General features: G+C 46.7%; 1 protein-coding gene across 3 annotated transcripts in view; it reads left to right on the forward strand.

Annotated features, from left to right (window-relative positions):
* The window catches only part of LOC144112677 (uncharacterized), a 48,647-nt gene extending 24,583 nt beyond the window's left edge, over positions 1 to 24,064 (forward strand). For 2 of the 3 annotated variants that reach the window (XM_077645496.1, XM_077645495.1), the window contains exons 2-7: positions 498 to 565; positions 1,247 to 1,451; positions 11,685 to 11,912; positions 13,672 to 13,726; positions 18,759 to 18,990; positions 21,514 to 23,972. In XM_077645496.1, the coding sequence (XP_077501622.1) occupies positions 1,285 to 1,451; positions 11,685 to 11,912; positions 13,672 to 13,726; positions 18,759 to 18,990; positions 21,514 to 21,893 (1,062 nt within the window). In that variant the 5' untranslated portion in view covers positions 498 to 565; positions 1,247 to 1,284 and the 3' untranslated portion in view covers positions 21,894 to 23,972. Of the gene's footprint in view, positions 1 to 497; positions 566 to 1,246; positions 1,452 to 11,684; positions 11,913 to 13,671; positions 13,727 to 18,758; positions 18,991 to 21,513; positions 23,973 to 23,996 lie in introns of those variants that run through there. The other variant, XR_013310378.1, reaches the window with a different exon arrangement.
* Positions 24,065 to 27,289: the final 3,225 nt, after the last annotated feature.

Consider the following 27,289-nt stretch of genomic DNA (forward strand, 5'->3'; position numbering starts at 1 on the left):
ATACCCATATCAGTCTTTAGAATTTCGAAACTGCCATTACTCTCGCCACTCTGGCACAACAAAATTCGGCAATTTTTAGGCAGTGTAGCCAAACAATGTCAGGCAGTGTAGCCAAGTCAGGCAGTGTAGCCAAACAATGTGTGTGGAAAAGATTGCGAGTGTTGTATGCCGGTAAGTGTGAAGCGCTGGAGGATGCCGAGCAGTGTTGGTCAGGCACCAGTGTAGTGAAGACAGTCCCGCTTCAGCCAGTGTGCGGTCACTGTGCCACATGCACTAAAGATGGGCTTTCAAAAATTAACATGCGGATTTTGCTGATTTGAGCTTCTAGTTCTTCTAAGCTAATGCTTTGGTCAGCATCGAGGGCAACAATGAGTCACTCAAGAGTGTTCGCGTAAGGCCTTTAGCTTTGTCATGGCATGATTGAAATGTAGCAAACCATGTTTGAGATTTGATGCCATGCTCACTGCCCTGGCCCTCTCCCTACTTTACTTGTTTAGGTGCATCTAGCACGCTGACATCGCCAACAGGCACTGTGCCCTCGGAGAGAGCAGGAGGATTGGGTTGGGTAAGGCATCTTTTCTTAATTTTGGTGCTTTGCAAACAGCGCTGAACTGGGGACGTCAGTGCCACATATCTTTGGTGTAGAACTAAAGAACTCCTTCATGGCATTACAGCTTACCATCCAGCAATGGCAGTATGCATGTTGATTTAATGTTCGCTGCTTGTTTAGTGACGTTCGGCCTGACACATGGTGGTGATGCTAATAATTGCCAAAATGTTCACTTTCATCTGCTTGGTTCTAAAATTCACTCGCATCTGCTGGTAATGCGTGAGGTTTACTGCATGAATGCTGCCACTCCTTCAGGTCGATGCACAAGTTGTTTTTCGCTGTCATTGTTTGGAGGCAGACTTTTTTTCTCTAGTGCAAGATCACTATTCCAATGGGTAAACCCCAAGCAACATTTCTTTTGCCCTGTGTTTACAAACTTTGCCTCACTGCTTTGGAGAGATTATGTCTCGCACTCGTTAGGTTTCGGCCACGTGGATTAGTACAGTCAGTCCTGGATGTAAATCTTAGTTGAAGGAGGCTGGAGGTTAGTTAGAATTAATGCGGTCCTATTTAAGTGTAGCAGAGCTAAATTTTGGTCTTTTATGGCTGGATAAACGAGGAAGGCACGCAGCATTAGCCATTAGCTGTAGCTTTCTCTTGCCGCATGCAAGCTAGACTGTCCCACTTTTTGTGCAGAACCCAGCCAGAACAGAGGTGCCAGGCCGAATTATGGGATGTCTTCTCGGCTGACTGCTCAATTTCCGGAGCAGTCCTCTGCCTTGCCTGAAGTGCAAGGCAGTGGCCGCGGCATGGTGCCAGGTGGCTCCTCGGTGGGACCCATACGCAGTGCCGCCTGCCTACATTCAACTCGGGAAGCCGGCCGCCATCACGTCTGCCAAGGGTGAGTCTTTCCTTTGTGTGCACGCTAGTCGTGGAATGTGAATGCACCAGAGGGGGGTGCAAGCGCAGTGTGTCATGTAAAAGGCAAGTGGTGACTGTAGGTGGTGTGATGTTACTGTGAACTACTGCTTGATTGAGCTCCATGAAACATGAGAAAAAATTCTACTCAACTCCTCTGAATATATGAATGTGCATTGAGCTGATGCACAAATGTAGATACACCGTGCATATATCATTGAGGATGCAAGCAAGCGTAACATAGAACAAGCAACAAATTTTCTGTTTGTCATTAGCTTTGCCTTGCAACTGTTTCTAGCATAGGAGCTGAAAGAAAATGTTCTCACAGCAGTAAGGCTGACATGCAGCTGCAATCAGAATATGATTTGCAACGCAATGCTGGTGTCAAAATGGGAAAAGTGAACAAAGGTGACTGGTTTCATGAGTTAATGTATGCTGTGCCTGTCCTGCCTAATCTTGCCTGCCACTATTGCCGGCTGATATCGGCGTCTCGTCCTTTTAGCGAGTGGGCCGGGTTACATATATGCCACCTCGCAGCAAAGGGGAATAATTTTGTCTCACTATGTTGATGCTTTGCATAGCTGCTGTGATTGAGGGGCCGAATCGCGGCTAGGTCGGCTAAATTTCAATATAACTGAAATTAAAAACGTTCCTGGGCTCGGTGATGTCTGCACTCATTGGAAGAATTCCCACTACAGTTAAAACTCGATTTAACGAAGTTGAGGGGAGCTGTGAATTATTTCGTTAAGCTGTGGTCCCGCGTTCGTACCTCGTACCAGGACGAATTTTTCTTTAACCGCGAAGTTTCTGAGGAAGCTGTATAGCTTTCTTTTGTAGTCGTATGGCTGCGCATGGGTGGATGCCAGTGAGTAATGTACTCTTATTACAGATTTACTCCACCTTGGGGTTTCCCCTAAACATCTGAGCAGGTATATGTGTACATTATTAATCGAACTCTATGCTGGAAGTTTCGAATCGGAAGCACGCGTAGCGAACACGTCTATAACTGGCGCCTCCAGCGCTGGTGCGGATTTTGTGGTTTGGGACATCAGTATTTTCGCGACTGCGACATCCAAAGCTATCGTTCTGCCTTGGTGCGTCCTTCCTAGTGACACTCACTTGTCGCAGAATTCTTAGTAATTAGGAAACTGGTACCGCCGAATGGACCTTGTAGGTGTCACCACTTCGCGCACTTTTGCGTGTGCTCCCAGATACCCTTAGATCGTGTGGGGTAGCGGCCTCGGTCGCAGAGGAGATGCCCTCGACTCGGCGCGGCAAACTCAGCCGGAGACCAGCTACCAAGTGACAAGGGGTTAGTCGTTTGGTGCCGAGCTTTCGCCGGTCGCAAGCCAGAGAATGAGTCAGAGCCAAAGGTTCACAAAACAAAACAAGGTTTATACAGCAAAGAGACGATACAAAGGATTGCACTATCACTCGTACGCGCACATACAAAGTGATTCTCAAATACCATGCAACACGTGCAAAGTAACACTTGAGAGAGATAACAATTCATCAAAATCTTTGCTCCTAAAGTTCAATAACACATAGAGAGCATTACCACATAGAGCGACAAATAGTGAAAACACAATTTGATCACCGGGCACTGCGACAGTCCGACGACTTCAGGAGCACGATGGGGCTGATCCGCAGACTGGCGCACGTTGTCTCGCTGGTCCGGGCTGGGCGAGTGGTGTTCTCTCCCGGGAGTCGAGCGGGCGCGCTTTTCGGAAGCTTGAACGGCGGCTCGGGCTAACAGACGGCGGTTGCAGCCCCTCATTTATATTTATTTATTTATTTAGTAAGGAACCCACAGCGCCGTGGCATTACAGTGGGGGGAGGCAAGGTACAAAAAAAGAAGCACACATGACACCTCCGCTCGCAGGCAGAGTTACAAGCATAAAGCGCTCTCCATGTACATCTCACTTCAAAAGAACACATCACAATCGCATCACATCATTAAAGAACGAAAGAACGCATCATTTGATGTCACACTCACAACATCGCTCGGTAGTCTGTTCCATTCTTTAATGGTTTTCGGAAAAAAAGACATTTTAAACAATTCAATTTTTGCCCCGAATTCGCGGACTTTAAAAACATGGTCAACCCGGTTGGATCTATAAAAAGGCTCCTGCACATACCTTTCGCGTTCAACCTGAGCAGTTGAATAATAAACAGCATGAAATAGCTTCAGACGCAACTTCTTTCGGCGCGTGTCAAGCAATTCCCAGTTGAGTGCATCCTTCATACGCGATGCACTGTAACGAGCCCCGCGTGTGCCAGACATGAAACGAGAGGCAATGTTCTGCACCCTCTCCAACTTATTTTTATCTCTAGCAGTAGGCGGGTCCCAGACAGTGCACGCGTAGTCCAGAACCGACCTGACATAAGTCTTGAATAAAATGTCACGACATGACAGTGGGAAAGTGCTTGCATTTCGGCGAAGAAATCCCAAGTTTCTGCATGCTTTAGCAGAGATATAATCGACGTGACGGTGCCAGCTCAAATCAGGAGTAAAATAAACGCCTAGATATTTAAATTCAAATACCTGTTCTAACATTGTGTTCCTAACAACGTATGAATACACATCAGGGTTTTTCTTTCTTGTAAACTTCATATGGACAGTCTTGGACAAATTAAAATTCATATTCCATTTAACGCACCACTCTGAGATTCTGTTCAAATCTTCTTGGAACATTTCCACATCTCGTTCACTAGTGACAACACTATAAAGAACGCAGTCATCCGCAAATAACCGCATTTGAGATACTATTCCGTCACCAATGTCATTCACGTAGAGCAGGAACAATAGTGGTCCCAACACGGAGCCCTGGGGAACACCAGACACAACCTGCACTCTTTGAGACTCGGCGCCATTCATAACCACAAACTGCTGCCGTAAACATAGGTAATCTTTTACCCATGATACCACTTGAGGGCTAATATTGTAAAAAGACATTTTTTTAATTAGTAAAGAATGCGTCACGGTATCAAAGGCCTTTTTAAAGTCCAAAAACACGCAGTCCACACTAAGTCGCCTGTCCAGTGCCTCAGCCAGATCATGCGCAAATTCAGTCAGCTGCGTAGTACACGATAGGCCCCTTCAAAAACCATGCTGACGAGGATTAAACAATGAATGTGCGTCCATATGTGCTGCTATACTGGTGAACAAAATATGTTCGAGTGTCTTGCACGCAACTGAAGTTAGAGATACCGGTCTATAATTTGATACAATGTTGCGAGGGCCAGATTTGTAAATTGGCACAACACTTGCAATTTTCCAGTCATCTGGAAGGCAGGATTCTTCAAGCGATTTTTCAAAAATTATCTTTAAGTAGGGTGCAACCGACTCAGCACAGTTTGTAGAATTTGTTTGGCAAGTCATCAGGACAACCAGCCTTAGCAATCTTCAGATTCTGCAGCAGAGACTGTATGTCGTTGATGCTGATCACAACATCATCCATAACACTCGCCACTGGCTGGAAACTCGGGGTATTCATATCAGCATGTTCGATTTCAGAGCTGAAAACAGAGCTGAAATATTTATTAAAGAACTCAGCTTTTTGTGCATCATCATCAACAAAGGTGTCACCAGAAACAAGAGGTGGTATAGTTACAGAGTCTTTTCCATTTCTCTTTACATGTTTCCAAAATTCCTTTGGATTTTCTTTTAATTTCGTCTCCATTGAAATGCCAAACGAATTCTTTGCAGCTGCCACAGCAACTTTCATTCTTCCGGCAATTTCCTGCAGCTTGAACCAATTCTCACGCGTCGGATTTCCTTTAAATTTAACGTAAACACGTTGCCTTTTGCGCGTAATACTGCGTAGCTCCCGAGTAAACCATGGTTTACTTTTACTCCTCCTTTTCGTTAATATCCATGCCGGAACAAAGCACTGCCTCAGTTCAAACATCTTATCCTTAAATCTAGACCATAGTTCAACCACTCCAGAGTTATCGGCATGCGTTTCAAAGATCGTTCAGTACTTATTCAACTCTTCATTTATCTCCCTTACGTTTGCTTTTTCATAGTTATATACTCGCCTATGTGCTGTACCAGCGCTCCTTACATGTTCAACTTTCATTTCACAAAGCACAGCACTGTGATCACTTATTCCAGGTAGCACCTGAGTGGAATTGACGAATTCAGGTTGATTTGTGAACAACAAATCTAGGATGTGATCCCCACGTGTCGGTTCCAGAACCGTTTGACGCAATGCATAAAGTTCAACCAAGTTGGCAGGAGCGACTCGTAAAGGACTGGAAGTGAGGTTGATGAGTCCAGTTAATGCTAGGCAGATTGAAATCACCTCCGATCACCATAAAATCTGTTTGAATTGCGTCAACTGTCCCCGCCAGCTGCGCAAACACATCAACTGATGAATCAGGCGGGCGGTAGAACGAACACACAGTTATAACTTTGTTGTTATTAAGCACCAGTTTACACCATACAGCTTCACATTCATCGGCAACATTTATTTGGTAAGAAGAAATTGTAGCATCCACAAGAATAAATACACCTCCTCCATGCAAGTGTCTGTCATTTCTATAACATTTAAAGCGATCTGGGAATAATTCATGATCTGCAATTTCATTTGCTAACCATGATTCAGTGCCGAGAATAACGGACGGCTTCACCATATCAACTAGAGCTGCAAATTCATCAACCTTGTTTTTAATGGACAGTTAATTACAAGAAAGGAAATAAGCGTTGCATTACGCCGACACCGTCACTCAACCGGTACTACCTCTTTTGTAGCACTGGCCTTATCACCTACTATCGGTACGACCTCATTTGTATTATCATCAAACAAGTACTTCTCGCCGTTTATAATAAGAGTGTCATACCTGAGGCTGATCTTGTCGCCACTTTGTTCCCGTGATTTTGCGAACTGCCATAGAAACTTTCTCTTTCTACGTACTTCCTCAGAAAAGTCCTCTGAAATACTGACATCACTTCCTTTTAATTTATAAGCCCTCTTTAAAACCTTCTGCTTGTCAGCGTATGAGGCGAAAGTCGCTTTTAAAGGACGGTTGCTACCAGACTTGAATCTGCCTAACCTGTGAGCAATTTCCAGTTTTACGGATTGAACGCCTAATTTCAAATTACATCAGTTACGCATTCTACTGAGTCCTCATTTGACTCGTTTGGTTTTGTATCCTCGACACCAAAGAAAAGCAAATTGCAACGCCTCCTCTGGTTCTCCAGATGCTCAACCTTTGCTATTACTGAACTCAACATCCGCTGCTGATCTTCAAATCGTTTTTTCCATTCACCATTTGCACAGTTCATTTCATCAAGGCTCGCTATTCTTGACTCTATCGATGCACTACGGCTGCTGAGATCATGCATGGCTCTCTTACTTTCAACTTGGGTCAGTTCTATTGCACTCAACTTGGCCTTGATCGTATCTTGGCCATCTAGGAGCATCTGCAGAGTTTCTGCGGTAGACGGACCTGGGTTAGGCTCAACATCACCACATAGAAGTAGCAGCAACAGATAAAAGGAAATACAACGCAATAACCGAAAACGACGAAGTGAGTAACCTCTCGGTTGCGAGTGAGTTCTGAGACAAGCAAATAACACATGGGGTGGAACCGGCAAAACGAAATGCGCGCGAAAACAGTGCAAGTTTGTGTTACTAACCTGCAAAAGCAACAGGAAAAACGTGAGCGGCAGTGCTTCAGCCATGCCGGTTCCACGTTCCCCTGGTTGACTGCCAGATCCCGGTATTTGTAGGCTGTCGATAAGGCAATCACTGCACCAGTGTTCATAGACCGGTACGGCACATCTGCCGAAGTCAGCGGCGACGCACGTCGAATCTTCCCTGGCAGCAGCAGACGATGTTGCGTTCCTTGATCCGTCGGCGCATATCCCAGACGAAAAGGGTGAACTCGTAGGAGATGAACACGAAACGGCGCAACCGCAACATTCCTTCAAAGCGGAGACGCCATGTGTCTGCAAAAGCAACAGGAAAAACGTGAGCGGCAGTGCTTCAGCCATGCCGGTTCCACGCCCCCGACCAGGCGCCGTCCGCGTCTGTTTGTTCTTCGCGTCAAGGCAGGCACGCACATACACGCAGCTTTAACTGCACAAGCTCCTTCTCCTTCTTGCGCCGGGCGTGTGACCCCATTGGTCGAGCGCGGAAACCACCTTCTAGAACAATCTAGGTCATTCGCGGCACGCTGAGTCATCGGTGCCGGAGCGAAGGGGGGGGGGTATCCTTTGGCGCGAAAGGTTACCCCCTTTCCGTCGACAACAAGCAAAAACTTCTCCAACATTCGAGAAGAATCGACGCCGCGCGCGTGTCTATGTTTACTTTGGCGCCCCAACGGCGAGCTGAGTGAAAAGCACCGTGTGCTCCCGGGGGTTCTTCCCCGCTGTTTTTTTGTTTTACTTTACCGCGCGCGGGCGTGATTGCTTAGGCGCAGCGCCGGTTTGTTTCGAGCATGCGCCGAATTTTGTGACAGTAGGCAACGTGGTAAAAAATTAGGGGGACACTTAAGCTATGACTTAAGGGTGTGACGCCAAAGCGTTAATGCTTATTTGCTCCAGTCTTTCGTAATTAAGTCCTCTTTCTAATCACACATACTCATTAGCATACTTAAAGCACACCAGAACACGTGAAACACAAGGAGACAGTCGAAGTCTTTTCTTAACCAAGTAGAACGAAAGTGCCTCTTTGGCCTAGGGATAGCATATCTGACTTGCAACCCATGGGTCATGGCTCTGATTTCCAGTATATTCTAGAAGTTTATTTAAAGCATAATTAATTTACATTCTTACGTGTTATGATGACATTTCATGCGTGCTAAGACCTCAAAGTCAAATATAAATAGGGTTTTTGGTCGTTTTCATTCCAGAGGTGAACGTGTGACGTTCAGTATTCTGTGGACCAATTCTTAATTAGTGCGAAAACGCACGCGGCTTTTCTTCTAAACGTCTGCTCTGCACTGTCGCGTTATCTCTGATTTCCTTTCTTTCTACTTTTGTCTCAGTGCCATTCAAAGTAACTTCATGGTGTACAAACAGCTAGCCATTTGGCAAGTATAGCATAAAATGATGTGCTTATGAAGAGAAGGATATGAAGGATAGCTAACAACAGGCAGTCTCTCGGCCTTAAAGACAGAAATGCGTTCATATTCAGTTTAGAAAGAAAGGAGCGTAACTCTCCGTCCAAAGTCACTTGAAGAGAGAACTCACCTTTTGGGGCTGACTTAGCATCATCATGTTTGACTGGATGGGGTGCGAGAGGCGCTAATCTCAGCTTCGTGGTGTACGGTGATGGAAGGCAGCCTGCGTTTACGTTGCCTGGCGTGTTTGCATACTGCAAGGCTCTTGAATATATCGCACCAGTGGGGTTGGCCTATTAGTTAGCGACTCTCGAATTCTCAAAATCGGCTGGTTGATCCAAGTTGTCGGAATGCTCCACGAGAGCACAGAGAAAGAAATTCTGCATTAGTGCATGTTGGCAGAGGCTTGAAGCTCCCGAGGTTTTAAAATTATGTGTGACAAACCTGCATTTCCTGCTCTTGTAACAGGCGCCCGGCATTTCACTGCTGCCTTTGACATAAGGAACAGTGATGCGGCTTGGTTTGGAGGCCTGTATAGTTTGCTCTCTTTTCAGCTTGCAGTTAAGGCGTCAGACACCCGTAGTCATAAGTTCATGTGGTCATTGCGGCAGAGATCATCCAAGATGCTTTTTTCTCTAGCTTTGGTTCCACTTCTGAGCAGCAATTTTTTAGCTTTCGTCAGCGGGATGAGGCCATGGTTTCTTTGCATGTTGTCGAATATTTTGATCGCAATTTTAGAAATCACCCAGAATAAGTGGGTTTGCTTTAAGCGGAGAATGCCAATTATGGTCCTGTTCACTGCAATTGCCTGTCAAGAAAACAATCTGTTGCTTGCCCCATATCACAGGGTGAACTTTGTGTCTGGTTTGTATAAGTTGTGGAGTTGACTTGGGGAGATGTATACGTTGTCCCCACTCAGTCACGGCTAACACGGTTCAAAGCCGCCCGGACCCCACCCCGTGATCGCGTACGCTACCGAGCGCACACCAACCACGGCGGGCCTTGCTCTGAGGGAACAAAGGAACGACACATTGGCTGACACAAACAGGCATTTATTGCTACAGCAACAATAATGCCAGCTAGCAACAAGATATACTAATGAATAGAGATCGTCCTACTCACCAGCAAGGTTCCGAGCAAATGTTTGCCTGCGCTAGGGCAAGGGGTACTCCGTACCCCTGAATGGGACGAGTACGGGAGCCAGTCTCCCCGCCGCTTCCTCGCCCCACCGGGGAAGAGCGGAGCCGCGAGCAACACGTCCGCTCGCGCTAACGATCCCAGCCGAAGAGCCCCATGCCCCCTCTCCCGCGCGCGGGCTTCAAGCAGTCTCACGCGCAGCGACGCTGGCGCTCTCCTTTGCCAGTTAATGTAACTGACAAGGGAATGTGTTCCTCCTCGAGGTGAGGCTGCTGCTGCACGGTGGCTCGTGGGAAAGCAAACACAGGGGGCTGCAGGGCAGGTCCCCACAAAGTATACAAGAAGGTTTTCTCCTGCAGACTTCTTTAGGATGGCAAGACAGTCATACACGGTATAACATGGGTCGATTCATCAAAAACTTGGGGCTTGTTACTAGATCTTCTTGTCGCATAGGCAGTGGTTGTTTGTGCCCCAGTCGCACTTAACCAGTGAGAGAGTAGCTGTTGCGGTCACTCAGGAGATGCCCTCAACTCGACATGAGAAGCTCAGTGGAATGTGGCCACCAAATGGCAAAGGGGTGCCACTTTGGTGTGCAGCCTTCGGCTGTCGGAACCCAGAGAATTGGCCGGAATCAAAGGTTCACAATCAAAACAAAGCTTTGTACAGTCAAGAGATGGTACCGGCGAATTACTCAGTACTCATAGAAAAAATGAATGCAATGCATGCAGAGAACTAAACTGATGCGACAGTACAAAGAGAAATGTTTCACGAACAGTGATGCAATGCACTGGAGAGGCAGCAAAAGAAACAGTTTGTTCAGCGGGAACTATATCAGCCTGTCAACCAGGGGATCACGATGCAGCCGTCCGGAAAACTGCTGCGTGCTCCCTCGCCAGTTCGTAGCTGGGCGTCAGTGTTGTTTACCTGGAAGTTGTGCGGGAGCGCTTTGGAGTTAAACTTCTCCATCGGCTGGCCACTGCCCCCAGACGTCCATCAACTACAAGGCGCGCCGCGCCTGTAAATCTTCTGTAAATCGGCTTCCGAGCGACGGGAAGATGTCATCACTTAATAGGAGCGTAGCCAGGCATCCATGAGTTTTTCTCCACAGTTATGGGTCCTTCTGCAGCATCAGGAACCCAGTTTTCGTTTGCGCCGCTCCAACTTATGAATGTGTACCGAATTTCCGGTGATACCTCCATCGTCTGCTTCGCAGCGGCCACCTATATTGCCTCTCGCATCGCGGCGCGGTTGCAGCGGCTTGCCTGAAAAATTCTTTCTTAACGCAGAAGTTGGTCATCTACGCTGAGTCACTCCCTTTCGGCAAGTCGGTCATCCGCTTTGAGCCCTATCCTTGCTGCGCTCTCTCCTAGAGGTGCTCGAATGGTGCCAAACAGGGCGACAACGTCAAACGAGACCAATGCCTCATCCGAGCTAACTTTGGCTGTACTAATGCTCTGCCTAACATTGCACCAAGACATGACAATTTCCCACCATGGTACAGCCTCCCTGCAGTACGTGACTTCACATTTACACAAAAAAGCAGAAGCTAAAGGAGTACATGCTGCAAGAATTCTTGGCACTGCAAGAAAAATATGAAACGAAACAATATTATACTGATGGCTCAAAAACAAGAATGCATTTCGGAAGTGCAGTAGTTCAAGGCAAAAGTAAGCTCTCTACTAGCGCTGTTCATTTTATAAAGGGGGTTGTGGTGAAGGACAGGTTACTCGCTTTTACTCCTTTCTCTTTTAGTGTGTACCGTTGATGCAGCATTTCAGTTTATGCACTCTGCCACATCCGTCCTTTTGACCAGGCCGGATTTGTGAGACGCTGTTTAAATCTGCGCCCTGTCGCCCCATTCGAAATCCTTCCATGGTGATAAATAAGGTGGGCTCTCTCGATAGAGAGAAGGCGCGCAATGCTTGGCTGCTTTTCGCTTGCGAGGAGACACTTTCGCTAAGCCTCGAAATGAACCCTAACCGCGGCATCGCCGGGCGTGGCCGGACAGCTTCTTCAGAGCCCGCCAAGCGTTCCCGCCGCACCCGCACCATGTCCAGCCACGGCGACACGTGCACCATGCCCCAGCTACATCCGGGTCCCCTGGCCGAGCTGCTCCCTGCTGGCACCATCGTCCGCAGGCCTCCGGGCAGGGCAAGCTGGTGCAACTGGTGGCGCAGGCGATCCATGAAAGCCCGATAAAGGCGCTGCGTGTACGGCACGTGTACGAGGCGTTGAAGTAAGTTCCTCGCTTTCTTTTTTCGGGGGAGGGTGTTGTGGAGACCCCCTGCTATATTGCGACCAGCGGCTGCAGTAACGTTACTTGTGATTCAGGAAGAGCCGGCTTGACCTCCTGGTGTATACAAGTCCATGGTCGACAGTGGTTGGGCAGATGGTTCTTGATAATCACGAAGTGAACAACGGACGGGAAAGCGTTACGGTGCTTGCCAATGTTTCGACAAAAGGACTTGCCTTCGTCTGGGGAAGACAAGTCTTCTTGTCGAAACGTTGGCAAGCACCCAGAGCCTTTGTCCTCCACCGTTCACTTTATGATAGGCGTATACCACAGCATAAAGGACCGTGTCATGAGCAATCGTCTTGTTCTCTATTTGGTAATAATGAACGGTGTGTGGTCTTGCCTAACCTTTTTGTCTTAGCTCTCGCTTTAAAGCGTCTTTAGCGTAGCCAGCGTGAAATGTAAGCTCAAGCAAGCTTTGGGTTCGGAAGCCCAAGTGCTTGGCTAGCCTTCTCTTCATGCACAGACATAAAATAACCGAGAAAAAGTATTTCATAGGTACGAGGATATCGGCATTAGCTGTATTATCGTCTAAGACCCCGTTAAATGATAGCGCGCCAACCCACGTTATGGAGCCGAGTATCTCATGCTACACAAAGTTGAAACTACTGCCTTAAGACTCTAAAGAAAAGGGAGTGAAAATGGAGGGGACACTTTATCACGCAACAAATTTTTGTCCTCTAGGGCACTCCCATTTGCAAAAAGATTGGTGTGGTAAAAAACCGCTTACTCCCTTCTTACTTTCATATAGGCGTATTAATGTGTAGAGTGTGTAAAACCTAACTCTCGTCTTTAGTAGCAGCGCGAAGCATATGTAGAGAAAGTCAAAATGTGATTAGCTGCAATCAACGCTTCAGGTTTTGGTCTTTGTATGCGAGGCGCAGTTGCAGCGAGTCCTGACCTCCTGACCACAGGGAATTCCCTCGTAGGCGGGATGCACAGGGTTTGAATCCCGGTACCAGCGAGGGCTCAAGCGGTTTTCTACTGACTACGGCTCTCGCATGGGTGGAGCATTTGGATAACGTAGCAGACATGTCCGCTTATGTTCGCGCTGGTTGGTCGGAGCCCCAAATACGCATCTAGCTTCTGTGTGACCATGGATCTGACCTGCCTTTCCTGTCATGCCATTTGGGCTGAAAGCGCGTGTCACGTACACACGAAGAGACGATCATTAGCTGATACTGAAAGCTCTATTTTAATGAACTTATTCCAGTTACATGACTATGGCCGCTACCGTGACTGCTTGCTGCACGGTCACTTGGCTTATGAGAACCTGGCCCATTTGCAAGCACCACACTCTGGTCATAGTTGCCAGCACTAGACTACACTGCAAACACCACACCGCTTTTGCCGTCGAGTAAATAACCGTAATCTAAGCGTGAATATGACAAAAGTTGTCCTGTAGGGTTAAATACTGAGGGATTTCTAAAACGCGGAACCAACGGCTGTGTTTGACTGAAACGGTTTGGGAACATCTACGCAACTAGCGAGATGCGAGGCAGCGATGACACAGTCTGTCTCTTTTATCAGAAAAAAAGACATAGCCAGTGTACGCCACGCTCAGTGTGCGCCAGCTTCGGAGTATAGAGGCATGCTCGAGTGTGTGTATTGTCATTGAGAAACTGCAGTCTCCGGTCGAATGTTCCTGTGAGTGTCTTTGACGGTGTTCTCGCTCTTTTTTGTTTGTTCCCCCAATTTGCAGGAAGAGATATCCATATTTCATGTTTATGGATAAGAAGGAGCTGACTACTTGGGAGGTAAGCAAAGCTCCGAGACTGATTCAAAGATCTTCACTGATATGTGGTGTTCCAATTGGGCACTTAAACTCCCTTGGACTTCCTGGGTACATTTGAGACGTCCTCCAGACATTCAGTGGAGTTTTAGTGCCCATTGGATTTTCCAGAATATTTCAGTTGAGAGAGCGGAGAGCTGTCACTCTCCTTGGGAGATAGTACTTTGCGAAAAAAAAAACAACATCAGGGTAAGAAAAGGAAAAGTGCACAAACACAGAAATAACAATACCATTAGATATATACCATTACATTTTAAGTATGACGTGAAGAACGGTGCTTTGTAGATAGCTAAGCGAAAAGCTTAACGCTTGGTTTGTGTACAGGTACGAGCCGTAAGAAATTCGCAGCAAATTCCCACTCAATGATCACAACGTGCGGTACCTCTTGGCACTGAGCTTGAAAAGAATATTAAAGGGACACTGGGAGCCACTTGGCGCATTTTGGGTTCTTAGTGACAATAGTTTATTTGCTTCTTTGTCGCTATACTGAAGTTTGTTGGAGCAAATGCAGCACATGACGCATTGAGATAAGTGGATTAAAGAATGAAACTTTTTTTTTCGCCAATCTATTCGAACTGTTAATGGCAGTGATAAACAAAACTTCACGATCGCCTGCTAGATGTGAACGAGTGTGTAGCATACAGACGAGAGACCTCGAAAACAAAAAGTGCTGACGTCGTTTGAAAAATGGCCGATGTCGGCGACATCTGAATTTCACTTTTTATCTTTCTTATCTAACGAAGACTCCTTTTCCAGTTAAAGCAGCCTATTTTTCAATAGAATGGGGCTTTTTATAGGTACAGATCATCTTAGTTCGTTCATTGATTACACGACCAATGAATAGCTGCGTGTCATACTGCTGGTACAGTCGCGAGTAAAAAAGATTAGTACAGTGCGCTGAAAAGGAAAATGGTCGAGCCGGTACTCGAAGCGCTGAACTTAGGTCGTGAGCCAGGCGCGCTACCTTTGGACCAGTAAGAAAAATTCGTCCGACTTGGTTTAAGGGGGGCCTTGTGTGTCTTGAGGTAAATCAGGAATTTAAAAAACTGCAATAAAACAAGTAATACCCCTGTCACATGGGCACTTTCGATCCTCATTGAGCTCGATCTGCATCGAGATTTTTGAGCACGCTCGAAACATCCGGTGCTACACGGGCATTTTCAATGCTCATTGAGAAGTTTCCCTCATGTGTGTTAGGTGGCGCCAAATGTTCCGCCGACAGCCATAACAAGGCGATGTCTGGCAACACTGTGCAGTCGGGGGCAGCGGCAGCCAAATCCGTAGCCAAATCGGTACATTGCGTATCTGCGCCAGGTTTTTGGTTTTTGTGGCGCACCTCTGCTGCTGTGCAATGCAACCCAAGGGCCTGCAACGCCTCTGCGATTTCTGCATAGACTGCGGCGTTTCTCTTCTGGCGCCGCAAATCATTTAGGCGGTCCTGCCAGCAGTCGATGAGAGCGGCTGTCTCGCGCTCGCTCTACAGTTTCCGCGCCGCCGAGCAGGAGGACGCCATCTTTGTTTGCACTGACGGCGAAGCTTAGAGCGTGGTGTAGAGATTATTTCCAAATGTTTGCATATAAGCAGGCATAGTACCTGAAAAATGTTCTGTATTACATTTTAATCAATCACAACAACAATTGTGGTTTGGTTTTGTTAACTTGTGTTTATTTTTATAGCTTCATGAGAGCGAGAGTTCTCGATTGTGCTTGGAACCTCAAGCACTGTTGAGGAATCGGCATCGAGTCAAGCAGGATCGAGCTCGATTGCGCTTGAAAGTGGCCGTGTGACAACCGTCGATCTGCATTGAGTTCGATGAGCATTGACTCAATGAGGATCGAAAGTGCCCGTGTGACAGGGGTATAAGGCTACAGCTTCACCATTGCTAAGCCCAAAATATTGCGCGAGAGCAGTTTCCAGTGCTGTGACTGAACGCTTCGTGTGTGCTACCTCGGACGCTCTAACAGCTGGGCGCCCCACACCAGCTGTTGTGTGCAAAGTGCGGCGCGCGTGTGACCGATGACTGCCGAGTTTCTCGTCAACAGCACACGCGCGCCGCGAAGACAACTGACTTTTTGACTGTCTGTGTAAATAATGTATATAGTATATTTATTTTGCATTTATAGTGTTCACTTTTAATGTTTTTATGCAGTGTATATCTATTTTATGTAGTGTACTATTTACCTCCCCCCATGTCTTTCTTCTGTCCCCTCACCTCTTTTATTTCATTTCTCCCACCTGCCTGCTATCCTTCTTTCCGCTGCCCCAGCTCAGGTGCCGCCGCACGTGATGGCAGATGCCGGGGCTAGCAAAATCTTTTACCTTCCTTTTATGGTATTTAAATAAACCACTACCACCTACCACCAGAGCAGTTTCCTGAAGGTGGACACCACGGCCACATACCTCAAAGCACAATAGAGGTATCCACTGACTCAGGGAGCCAGTTACACATGCTACTGAAGAGGGTTCACACACGTAGACTGAGGAGACACATCCAGAGAATTAAAAAAATGATATAAGGAACAGTGACAGTATTTTTCGAAGTGAAATGCAAAAAGCCCCATATAGCAGAGCTGTGTCCCCGAATTTTTTTTTTTCTTGCAGTGGGCTTAGATTAGCTGATGATGATGGTTGACCTCTGGATATTATACAAATATCTACACTACCTTGTAGGAAAAGATCAAAACACGTGACCTTATGCTGCTCTTGCAGAAGACTTCCGGCAAAATTGAGCTATCGCGTACCCTTCAAGAGAGCAATGTCGAGCATGACGGCAGGCCTCTCTTGCGGACCATGAGTCCACTGCTCCGCTCACACTGTGCAGTCTCCTTCCTCTGTTCAGAATGCACAGAGCCGTTTGAAACGCGTGGTGATTTGGATTGCTTGTTTGATTTTTGTGGACTTGACTGTCGTCCCCTTGGCTGTCGTAGTTTCCGCAGAGTCCACAGACGTCACATAACGCAAAACACTACTGCGCACAGACAGCCTCCGCCTCCTAACATCCACCCAGAAAGCTACGCAGTTGTTATACAGTATGGTTTGGTTTTATGGTTTATGGGGGTTTAACGTCCCAAAGCGACTCAGGCTATGAGAGACGCCGTATTGAAGGGCTCCGAAAATTTCGACCACCTGGGGTTCTTTAATGTGCACTGACATTGCACAGCACACTGTTATACAGGATGGTTCGCCTAAGCCATTACACTATATTTTTTCAATATGCTTTTTGAGTCAGAAGAGTATCTCGCCTTAGTAATGTCAGCGTTGTAGTACCCTAGAATACAGCTAAGACGTGCTAACTATTAGCCTGGTTAACTAATACTGTCACGTTGGCTCTTTGCATAGGTAAACAGCCTTGCAAGTAGATCAAGGACTAAGCCCGAAGAATTAGGCACCGCAGCGGTCTGCAAGAGCGGCCGAGAAGAGAGCACGAGCCGCGCACTTCTTTTCCTCAGTAGATATGGCACATACTCACACGGCGGGGGGATTGGCCAAGGTGTAGTGGCATAAACAAAGAAATTTCCTTAGGAGATTACGACAAAATTTTACCACCAAGCATGAATTTTGAAAAATTTATCAATAAAAATGACAGAAGAATATTTAAAGTTAAATAACAGACAGAATTCTGGTGAAAACAGAAGAGCTCGAAGCATATTAAAAGAATCTCCGAAATCCTCGTTGTCCCCCTCAGCGCTGGTGGCAATATTGAATGTTTACTTGTTTAAGAGTCGCAGTTCGGCTTGTTAATTATTGCAAAGTGTGTAGCCCACCGTAAGTAATATGATTATCAGTTTCTAGAATTATGAAAGCGCTGTTACTCTCGGCTCTGCCTCCCCAACTAATGTTGGCTACATTGCGTGAAATACATGCGCTTTTGAGAAGCTTGCAGGCAAAACAACCTGTCTAGTGCACGTAACACTTCGAAAGAGCTAAAATTTTTTAGGCCACAGTGGCGATGGTAGCCGTTTTTTCATTATTCTTAAAACTGATATGGATATTACGGTGGACTACACGCCTTTGAATTAATGAGCCTAACAGCAACAGTCAATATGTTAACCATTCAATACTAGTTAACCATTCGGCTAGTTAGCACGTCTTAGCTGTATTCTGACGTACTGCATCGCTGACAATGTTATGCCAAAAAAATCTTTCTAACTCAAAAAGCCTATATTAAAAACGGTGTAGAATGTTAGGTGAAAATGTGCACAACAAAAGTGACGCAGTAGACGTATGTGCAGTTACAACAGTATTGCATCCGTACACGAGAACGTCACCACGTGGACTAATTGATATACCTACTCTATTGGTCCGCGTAGCATGGTAGTCTACACCGTTGTATATAAAATTGGGAACTTTGAGCTGTAGCGGAGAAGTTTTGTAAATACGCCGCCAGTGGACGCTGACTGTCAATTGTTCCAAGATTTATTGTACAGGCTCCTACATTTGGGCGTTTGTTTTCCCTGCACCGCTCACAACTGTATTGGCTAAGCACGATCACCTGATTGAAAAGCATCCATGTGACAGCCCATTCGTGCAGCTAGTGTTCTGGTGCTTTGCGGCATTTTATTTTGACCGAGTGCTCATGGTCCGTGAAAAGAATTTTTCTTGTCAATAAAGCGCAATTCCATCACAAGTGTTTGCTATTTCTTGAAAGAAATTGTGATTTGTGGTGTTTGCAAGAGATGGCGCCACCCATCCACTTGGCTAGTATTTAGTTCGTATCTCATCTAGACGGGCCTTGGTGCAGCCGACGCAATGCTAGCAAGCTTCATTGTTCAGCGAAACAGTAATCTGTTTAGACTAAAGCAAGTTCGACAGCCAGAATCAAGCGGATAGAAAGTGCACTTGCTCTAACCACTGTACCAAGTCCGCCTCCTGCCTGAGGGTTTGAGGGTTTCCCTGATGGATTCGATGCTTGGGAAAGAAAATATGTTTGACCTACGTGCAAAGTCTAGGAACCTATACATTAACTCCACCTGTTCCTACTTGTTCCTGTTCTGCAGGGTTCGGAGTCAAGGCCTAGCAGCAGGCTGTCATCATCCAGCCAGTCTTTGTTGGTGCATACTCCATTGCCATCGTTCATTGGCAGTCCGGGAAGGCAGCTGGGTCACATGGAGCCGCAGCTGCATCCTCTGGTGGAATGGGAGCTGAAAACAGAACGCTTCGCCACACCACCTTCACCTTCGATTTACCTGAATATGGAGCAGGAGAGGAAGCCGAAACCGGTGTATTCATGTGAGTGTCCGTGATGGGAGTTACCCTCCTGAACTTAAAATCTATGCACGATTACGTCTGTATGGGAGTAAAAAAGAAGTAAGCTGTCCTCTAAGGCTCTCCCTTTACAAAAGAGAGTGCGTTGAGGGCAACTTATTGTTTTTTTAATCATTTCGTATTTAGAGTGATAGCCGAAGAAACCCATCATGTTCGTTGAGTGGCTTTGGCGTTCCGCTTCTCATCCCAAGGTAACGGGAAAAAATCCCTTCCACGATGCGTCCTCATGCTGGTGGAGGTGAGATGCAACAACAATCGAAAGCATCTGATGTGTTTTGCAATTTATGTGCGCCTTAAAGAATCCGAGGTTGTCTAAAAAAATTCGTCGCCGTCAACTACGGCATCCCCTCCCTCATAGCCCGTGTGTCTATGAGGCGCGTTAAGCTCTGCATGCTGCAAGCGAATCGGCGCCACAATTATTTCGGCCGGCTCTATACCGGATGTTCCAAAAATTTTCAAAAATTGGTTTGTGGAGGAAAAATATGCCTTTTGTGGCATAGTAATACCAGTGTTGGCGGCACCAGAAAATCTGGGAGTCGTCTTAAGTAGTAAGGTGGTTAAATAAATTTTATAATGAACTTTTTAACTATCAGAGTTAGGAGCCCAATTGCAATTTGAGATCTGTAACCGGTCATTAGTTATAGCCATTTCAGTTTTTGGAATTCATACAGTACTATTAGCCTTGGTGCTGTGGCTCGAAAATGGTTTGCTTTTTCGACTAGTTACGTGCACTGGAGAAGGTGCACTGAAAAACGTCTATGACGTTTTTTGCATACATCCAATATATGTTTTTTTACAAGCAGAGATGTATTAGCGGAGACGTGTAACAGTTTACCGAAGCCTCCTGCGCAAGCGCAGTGGCACCTCCTGGCCGCATGACAGTTACTACGCTACAAGCATCCGGTAAACCTGTATACGTCCCCGCTAATACGTATACGGCACACGAAAAATGTCTATTCTCGAGACGGCCCGCAGCGCAGTCAACTTATATGGACACGCCGATTATGCATACCATGCGCCGCTGCTGCACCAAAGGCTGTGCCATCGGCCAAAGACTTCCAGTAGTTCTTGCAAGAACGATCGCGACTTGTGTGGTACACACTGTGTAATAGCGTGAGTGACGAGGGCCTCTCTCCTATCTATTCTATATATACATATAGCGGTCGATCATATTCTGCGGGTTTCTCTATCATCTGATTGATAGTGTGAATATGTTCTACAGTTGAGTATCCTTTACAAAAGCCTGCCTGATCTATAGGCTGGTTGAAGTGCAAGGTTGTCCGGATTCTATTTGCGATTACCTTAGTAAATACATTGCAGGCAACGGAGAGTAAGCTGATAGGTCTGTAATTTTTCAAGTCCTTGGCATCTCCTTTCTTATCACATAAGATAATGTTATCGCTTTTGCAAACTTCTGGTACGCTCGAGGTCATAAGGAATTGCGTATACAGAGTGACTAGTTTTTCTACCACAATCTTCCCTCCGTTCTTTTGGCCTGTTATAGAGGTGTGCGCTGATCTGCATTACTGAGGTGGCGTGTGTCACGACTTTTGGCGGCGGCATAGGTTCGCATATGCGCAGGTTAAGCATAGGCACCCAAGTACAGAGAAGGGTCATTTGACTTTAGTTGAGATCGGTTGCCAAGATGCAAGTACTGCGAAAGAACTTTAAACATTTTTGCCTCCTTGTAGCTTCTTCTGGCTCCTTCTGCCATCAAGCACAAGGAGCGCCATAAGCAACTGATGCCGTATAAAGGAAAACTGGCAGAAGTAACTCAAGATTACCTCTGTAAAGCGTGAGCTTTGGTCCAAAGTAAAAACTTGAGATAGGACTTAAGACTACTGCAGTGCTTTGAATGCGTAAGCATTTGTCTATAATTGTGGGTTACTATAGTTGACTTTTTGTTTCCTATTTAGTAACGAGTACAAATACCTCAAATACCTTTATGTTGAAGATTTCTACGGTAAATGTCTTTAGGTTGAAAGACTTTAGAGTGAAACCCTTCGGATCAAAAGCATTTAGGCTAAAAGCCTTTCTCCTACTGGCCATCACCGTATTGGCCATTGGTCCCTATGTATACAATGGATCCTCTGTTGACTCTGTTATGGTTGCTATGCAGGTGTGCTGATGTCATCATTGAGGTTTTTGGGGCCATTTCATATGGGCAACAACTCCGGGTTTCATTGCCGATGAGTAGTATAATGCTCTCGCATTAATATTTCGGTTCATTCTGTTCTAAAGGTAATTTTGTAAAGAACAGATTGCGGAAGCGCACCTCGTCAGGCGATGAACTCCATTTGTTGTCACGTTTCTTTTTTTTTTAGTTTTTACCGCTACCGCTCCAACCGCTGCTTACGACGCAGCAGAGCGGGAGGCTTCGTTCTCGTCATTGCGTTCTCATGCAAATTTTTAACAGCTATTCCAGTTAATTGTGTTTGATCTACACCGCTCAATTTACCACCTCTCCCTTGGTGTGATGCATCCCAGGGTCCAGAGGCTGTTACGACCTCTACGGACATCAGAGCCAGGGCTACTCGGACGAGGTCAGCACGGCCGCGGACACACAGCTGTTGAACGAACCGCTGCCATCGCTGCCTTATCTTTGCTCGCCGCGACTTACGCACGACACGCCGGTGGAACCGACCAGCAGGAGCTACGGCCATCCTTCACCACACCAGGAGCCGCAGCTGCCTCTTACACTGGAACAGCATTCTCGACCGGAACTCTCTTTTGCTCGTCAGCAAATTCAGCCAGAGCAAGAGGCAATGATGCCTAGGCAGCAGTTCCTTCCGCGACCGGAACTGTCAAATTCGCGAGAGGGAACCCTGCCGCATCCGGAGCTGCCTCTGCCCCCGCAGTTCCCGTGACCACCGCAAGGGCCCTCACTGCCACGAGGGCCCACTTTGCCCCCTTGACAAGAAGAGACCAGGCCATGGGGTACGGGAACGGGATTCTGGCCGCGATCTGGGCGGCTACAATTACCGGGGTGGCCATACGCAGGCGAGCCTGTGTTTGCGGCGATCGCCAACCTGGGGAGGGCGGTTATGATGGACTACGGGACGTGGTACATCCTGGTGTATCCGGTGTTCCCTGAGAACGACGAATGCTCAGCCCGGGCCGTATGGCATTGGGAGGAAGGAATTACCGCGGGCGGCAATGCTCTATGACCAAGCCTGCGGCACCTGCAGTTAGCAGCCAGCACCTGGGCGACGGGCTGGTGCTTTCCCTACTCGGCTTCTTCCTTCATAGGATTGTTTTTAGAGGATGGCTTTCATGGAGTAACTGCAACCAGGGCAGTCATCTTAAGAGTCGGCATTTGTTATGAGAGAGATTTAGCATAGCGGAGACGTCTTAGCGTAGACGTATACTGGCTTACCGGACACCTCCTGCTCACCAGCATTGCCACGGTGGAGCCAGGCAGGGCCACTGTGCATGCGCAGGCGGAGTCTTGTAAGCTGGTATACACCTGCGCTAGTAAGTCTCCGCTAAGCTAAATCTCTCTATTAGCTTTCTATACCACGCAAAAGAGAATGCGGGTGGTTTTTAAATTTTTTTTCTTTCCTAGCACTGGCGGAGACCAGTATTGTGTCCTCGTAGTACAAGATGGAGCGGCGCTTAAAAGGAGTGGCTTTTCAGGTTGCGTGTTTTTAGGACGTTCCCTAACACTTGGTCTCATAATCAGGGTACCAATCTTGCGGTCAGTCCGTGAGTGTCCGCGAAATTCAGGCGAACTATAACGTTTTAGACTCTGAACCCTTGGCGAATTGATGCGCCGTTCAAGAAACTGTGTAGTAGTTTAGGGCATTTTATAGCATCCCGGGGCGAAGCAAAATTTCGATGGTTGTGTCCTATTGCTGCTAGGCAATGGCAGCTTTTACATGTCTTAATTGTTCCTAGTATTTTTTGATGATGCTGCTGTGTGTTTAATTTTTCTTGCCAAGCATCAGGTGAATAATTTCTCTATCTGACCCTTAATGTCGTGTGCCTTATAACTCACTCTGCAGACAGCACCCGGTCGATATATGGCACCTTTCTAAGGTAGAGCTGGCAGTAATCCACTCCGACCGCTAGCTAGGTGCGAGTCCAAAAGTGGTCATCGTTTGCAGTCGGGTGCTGAAATCTGCAATTTTTGGATTCCGGACTCGCTCTATTATTTGGTTCTATGTTGGGTTGTAGCTTAATGACCCCAGCTGATTTTTTTTTTAAGTTTTCATGTTGGATGTTAATATTGTTCGCTGCCATCTTTAATGCAATAGGTGTTTCAGAGAAGGTGATAACTATTTTTTTAAAATAAGGTTTTTGAGGTAACGAGAAGAAATTTGCGGCATAGTAATATGAGTGTTGGCAGAGGTAAAAAAAACAGGCGAATCATCTTAACTAGCTAAGTGATCAACTTAATTAGAATACTTAACTTTTTAAATATTACCAATAGGCACCTCATTGCAATTAGATATATGTTGTCGGCCGTTAGTAATACCCATATCAGTCTTTAGAATTTCGAAACTGCCATTACTCTCGCCACTCTGGCACAACAAAATTCGGCAATTTTTAGGCAGTGTAGCCAAACAATGTCAGGCAGTGTAGCCAAGTCAGGCAGTGTAGCCAAACAATGTGTGTGGAAAAGATTGCGAGTGTTGTATGCCGGTAAGTGTGAAGCGCTGGAGGATGCCGAGCAGTGTTGGTCAGGCACCAGTGTAGTGAAGACAGTCCCGCTTCAGCCAGTGTGCGGTCACTGTGCCACATGCACTAAAGATGGGCTTTCAAAAATTAACATGCGGATTTTGCTGATTTGAGCTTCTAGTTCTTCTAAGCTAATGCTTTGGTCAGCATCGAGGGCAACAATGAGTCACTCAAGAGTGTTCGCGTAAGGCCTTTAGCTTTGTCATGGCATGATTGAAATGTAGCAAACCATGTTTGAGATTTGATGCCATGCTCACTGCCCTGGCCCTCTCCCTACTTTACTTGTTTAGGTGCATCTAGCACGCTGACATCGCCAACAGGCACTGTGCCCTCGGAGAGAGCAGGAGGATTGGGTTGGGTAAGGCATCTTTTCTTAATTTTGGTGCTTTGCAAACAGCGCTGAACTGGGGACGTCAGTGCCACATATCTTTGGTGTAGAACTAAAGAACTCCTTCATGGCATTACAGCTTACCATCCAGCAATGGCAGTATGCATGTTGATTTAATGTTCGCTGCTTGTTTAGTGACGTTCGGCCTGACACATGGTGGTGATGCTAATAATTGCCAAAATGTTCACTTTCATCTGCTTGGTTCTAAAATTCACTCGCATCTGCTGGTAATGCGTGAGGTTTACTGCATGAATGCTGCCACTCCTTCAGGTCGATGCACAAGTTGTTTTTCGCTGTCATTGTTTGGAGGCAGACTTTTTTTCTCTAGTGCAAGATCACTATTCCAATGGGTAAACCCCAAGCAACATTTCTTTTGCCCTGTGTTTACAAACTTTGCCTCACTGCTTTGGAGAGATTATGTCTCGCACTCGTTAGGTTTCGGCCACGTGGATTAGTACAGTCAGTCCTGGATGTAAATCTTAGTTGAAGGAGGCTGGAGGTTAGTTAGAATTAATGCGGTCCTATTTAAGTGTAGCAGAGCTAAATTTTGGTCTTTTATGGCTGGATAAACGAGGAAGGCACGCAGCATTAGCCATTAGCTGTAGCTTTCTCTTGCCGCATGCAAGCTAGACTGTCCCACTTTTTGTGCAGAACCCAGCCAGAACAGAGGTGCCAGGCCGAATTATGGGATGTCTTCTCGGCTGACTGCTCAATTTCCGGAGCAGTCCTCTGCCTTGCCTGAAGTGCAAGGCAGTGGCCGCGGCATGGTGCCAGGTGGCTCCTCGGTGGGACCCATACGCAGTGCCGCCTGCCTACATTCAACTCGGGAAGCCGGCCGCCATCACGTCTGCCAAGGGTGAGTCTTTCCTTTGTGTGCACGCTAGTCGTGGAATGTGAATGCACCAGAGGGGGGTGCAAGCGCAGTGTGTCATGTAAAAGGCAAGTGGTGACTGTAGGTGGTGTGATGTTACTGTGAACTACTGCTTGATTGAGCTCCATGAAACATGAGAAAAAATTCTACTCAACTCCTCTGAATATATGAATGTGCATTGAGCTGATGCACAAATGTAGATACACCGTGCATATATCATTGAGGATGCAAGCAAGCGTAACATAGAACAAGCAACAAATTTTCTGTTTGTCATTAGCTTTGCCTTGCAACTGTTTCTAGCATAGGAGCTGAAAGAAAATGTTCTCACAGCAGTAAGGCTGACATGCAGCTGCAATCAGAATATGATTTGCAACGCAATGCTGGTGTCAAAATGGGAAAAGTGAACAAAGGTGACTGGTTTCATGAGTTAATGTATGCTGTGCCTGTCCTGCCTAATCTTGCCTGCCACTATTGCCGGCTGATATCGGCGTCTCGTCCTTTTAGCGAGTGGGCCGGGTTACATATATGCCACCTCGCAGCAAAGGGGAATAATTTTGTCTCACTATGTTGATGCTTTGCATAGCTGCTGTGATTGAGGGGCCGAATCGCGGCTAGGTCGGCTAAATTTCAATATAACTGAAATTAAAAACGTTCCTGGGCTCGGTGATGTCTGCACTCATTGGAAGAATTCCCACTACAGTTAAAACTCGATTTAACGAAGTTGAGGGGAGCTGTGAATTATTTCGTTAAGCTGTGGTCCCGCGTTCGTACCTCGTACCAGGACGAATTTTTCTTTAACCGCGAAGTTTCTGAGGAAGCTGTATAGCTTTCTTTTGTAGTCGTATGGCTGCGCATGGGTGGATGCCAGTGAGTAATATACTCTTATTACAGATTTACTCCACCTTGGGGTTTCCCCTAAACATCTGAGCAGGTATATGTGTACATTATTAATCGAACTCTATGCTGGAAGTTTCGAATCGGAAGCACGCGTAGCGAACACGTCTATAACTGGCGCCTCCAGCGCTGGTGCGGATTTTGTGGTTTGGGACATCAGTATTTTCGCGACTGCGACATCCAAAGCTATCGTTCTGCCTTGGTGCGTCCTTCCTAGTGACACTCACTTGTCGCAGAATTCTTAGTAATTAGGAAACTGGTACCGCCGAATGGACCTTGTAGGTGTCACCACTTCGCGCACTTTTGCGTGTGCTCCCAGATACCCTTAGATCGTGTGGGGTAGCGGCCTCGGTCGCAGAGGAGATGCCCTCGACTCGGCGCGGCAAACTCAGCCGGAGACCAGCTACCAAGTGACAAGGGGTTAGTCGTTTGGTGCCGAGCTTTCGCCGATCGCAAGCCAGAGAATGAGTCGGAGCCAAAGGTTCACAAAACAAAACAAGGTTTATACAGCAAAGAGACGATACAAAGGATTGCACTATCACTCGTACGCGCACATACAAAGTGATTCTCAAATACCATGCAACACGTGCAAAGTAACACTTGAGAGAGATAACAATTCATCAAAATCTTTGCTCCTAAAGTTCAATAACACATAGAGAGCATTACCACATAGAGCGACAAATAGTGAAAACACAATTTGATCACCGGGCACTGCGACAGTCCGACGACTTCAGGAGCACGATGGGGCTGATCCGCAGACTGGCGCACGTTGTCTCGCTGGTCCGGGCTGGGCGAGTGGTGTTCTCTCCCGGGAGTCGAGCGGGCGCGCTTTTCGGAAGCTTGAACGGCGGCTCGGGCTAACAGACGGCGGTTGCAGCCCCTCATTTATATTTATTTATTTATTTAGTAAGGAACCCACAGCGCCGTGGCATTACAGTGGGGGGAGGCAAGGTACAAAAAAAGAAGCACACATGACACCTCCGCTCGCAGGCAGAGTTACAAGCATAAAGCGCTCTCCATGTACATCTCACTTCAAAAGAACACATCACAATCGCATCACATCATTAAAGAACGAAAGAACGCATCATTTGATGTCACACTCACAACATCGCTCGGTAGTCTGTTCCATTCTTTAATGGTTTTCGGAAAAAAAGACATTTTAAACAATTCAATTTTTGCCCCGAATTCGCGGACTTTAAAAACATGGTCAACCCGGTTGGATCTATAAAAAGGCTCCTGCACATACCTTTCGCGTTCAACCTGAGCAGTTGAATAATAAACAGCATGAAATAGCTTCAGACGCAACTTCTTTCGGCGCGTGTCAAGCAATTCCCAGTTGAGTGCATCCTTCATACGCGATGCACTGTAACGAGCCCCGCGTGTGCCAGACATGAAACGAGAGGCAATGTTCTGCACCCTCTCCAACTTAT

Source organism: Amblyomma americanum, chromosome 1 (genome assembly GCF_052857255.1).
Source record: "Amblyomma americanum isolate KBUSLIRL-KWMA chromosome 1, ASM5285725v1, whole genome shotgun sequence".
NCBI classification, from domain to species: domain Eukaryota; kingdom Metazoa; phylum Arthropoda; class Arachnida; order Ixodida; family Ixodidae; genus Amblyomma; species Amblyomma americanum.